The 2,025-nt window shown below is 45.1% G+C and overlaps 1 protein-coding gene across 1 annotated transcript in view; it reads right to left on the bottom strand.

The window, feature by feature from the left end:
• RERE (arginine-glutamic acid dipeptide repeats) overlaps positions 1-2,025 on the bottom strand; it is a 545,831-nt gene that overhangs the window by 80,192 nt on the left and 463,614 nt on the right. The window contains 1 exon segment of the mRNA XM_006145378.3: positions 1,130-1,210. Coding sequence (XP_006145440.1) covers positions 1,130-1,210 — 81 coding nt within the window.

Below are 2,025 nucleotides of genomic sequence, written 5' to 3'. Positions count from 1 at the left end.
AATTCCCCTACATGTTTTTATAATTGATATTCTTCATCAATCTCCCACCTCCACTCCCTGAAAAAGCAGTTCAGTGTCTCAGTAGATTAATCAAAGGCTTAAAGAGCACTTCCAGGGAACCAGAGGTGGCATGGTGGTTAAGGAGCTGGACACCTACATGGCTGATCACGGTTCAAGTACTGAAACTGGTGGCTTGCTTTCTCACTTTCCCTCTCGCTCTCTGTCTCTCTGCGAGTACATATGCCCTATAGCAAATTTTTAAACAACAACAATAATAAATAAGATTAAATAAGTAATTCTTAAGAAACGAAACAAAAGACACTGTTATTGGGTCTTGGTTCCACCAGACACTGTGAAAGTGGTCGGCCCTAGCCCATTTTCCAGTTTCGCTTATTCTCTGCCCTAGCCACAAGAAAACTCTCAACCCTCCTCTTCAATAACACTCTGAAGATCAGGAGAGACTGAGTCTCTTCCCAGCATTCTACTTATGTAACTTTTCTCTGAAGTTTCCTCAGTGAACTCTCCTACCCCAGTTTATCAAGAGTAATTGTTAGTTCTGAAGCTCCATTTAAGCAATTTGTAAGAATCCCTGTGTATCTGTCCAATGAGAAGTGCAAACTTTCAGGGTAGGAAAGTTAAAGAGTTAAAAACTACTCTTCAAAACACAGCAACATTTAAGTAAAGGTGTGGGGGGGATCACAATAGAACTCAAAATACAGTGAACTACAAATAAATTTTGTCTGGTTTGGTTGATTACTTTTGCCAATAATCAAATCCAAACTAGTGATAAGTGACATTTCCTAATTCAGTCACTATATTTATAATTAGATGTTAATTCTCTAGCAATTCCTCCCCTCTCACTAACCCTCTCATCCCAAAGACCTTTCTGTCCTTAAACTTACAAGAGAATCCCATTCTTCAGGGGGATAACTATAACCTGTCACTTTACTATCTAAAATCACTAGCTAAAATTGAGTCAAGTAAGTAAAGTGATTAGAATTCTAGGAGACAGTATGAGTCTGAGCAGAGTACAGGGTTAAAGGAAACCATTTCATAAGATCAAATGCGGAGAAGCAGCAGGAGCAAAGAGGAAAAAAAATCAAGTTACATAAAGTGCAATTGTACTCACTGTTTCCTTATTGGGAAGCAGCTCCTTTCTAATTCTGAAGAAGTTCTTGCCGTACTGCCTAAGTCCCTTAACGAAGCGTTTCTGTGATAAAAAGAAACAAATGGGATGTAAGAACCAAAAACAAAACAGGATGTCAGCAAAGCAAAGATATCTGCAATCAGCAGAATAACAACCACAAAAAAGTCTTAGCTAGGGAATATTGACTAGGCTGGGAGAGTATTTCAGCGGCACAGCTGGGACACACTGGCCAGAGCAGGCCCCAACAGCCTTCATGAAAACCCCAACCCCACACATCAGGCAGGGCAGCGCATCTAAGAGACATGCATCCTGTGTCTGAAGCTACGTAGTAATCTGTCCCCTCTGCCACAAGACACAGTCCGGTGCACGAAGGTAGAAACACAAATACCGCTGTGTTTCAGCAAAACAGCACAGCTGCTTCTCACCTGCAAGCAAGCTTCCCAGAAGGGTCGAGCAGAATAGGGGAAACAGAACCCGACCCAGTGACTCTTCTCCAGAAGGGCACCCTAGACGGTTAAAAGGCCCCGTTCCTTAATCCAAGGAATTCACAAGGAAGGCACGGTATCTCGGAAGCCGATTGGAACCCGAATCCCAGCTGGCCTGCCCTGCCATCTCCGTCATTAAAAGCCACTCCAAGCCACCAAATAAAGAGTAATCAGTGTTCCTTTCTTCCTCCCGAAGCCTCTAGCCGCCCCCCTCCATTTTCGTAGCAGTCTCAGACTCTCGTCCCCTAGCTCGGCCAGGAGACTTTCACTTTGTCCCATTCCTCCTGAGCAGCCTCTCCCCGCCCCAACGGGGCAGCTCCGGGCTCTCTGGCCCCCACACCTCGGGGCTCCAAGCCGGGGCTCCAAGCCGGGTTCCGCGCTGCCGACCCCCGC

This window comes from Tupaia chinensis, unplaced genomic scaffold (assembly GCF_000334495.1).
Source record: "Tupaia chinensis unplaced genomic scaffold, TupChi_1.0 Scaffold000146_1, whole genome shotgun sequence".
NCBI classification, from domain to species: Eukaryota; Metazoa; Chordata; class Mammalia; order Scandentia; family Tupaiidae; genus Tupaia; species Tupaia belangeri.
The sequence above is the reverse complement of the archived record's forward strand: the minus strand, read 5'-3'. Positions and strand labels throughout refer to the sequence as shown.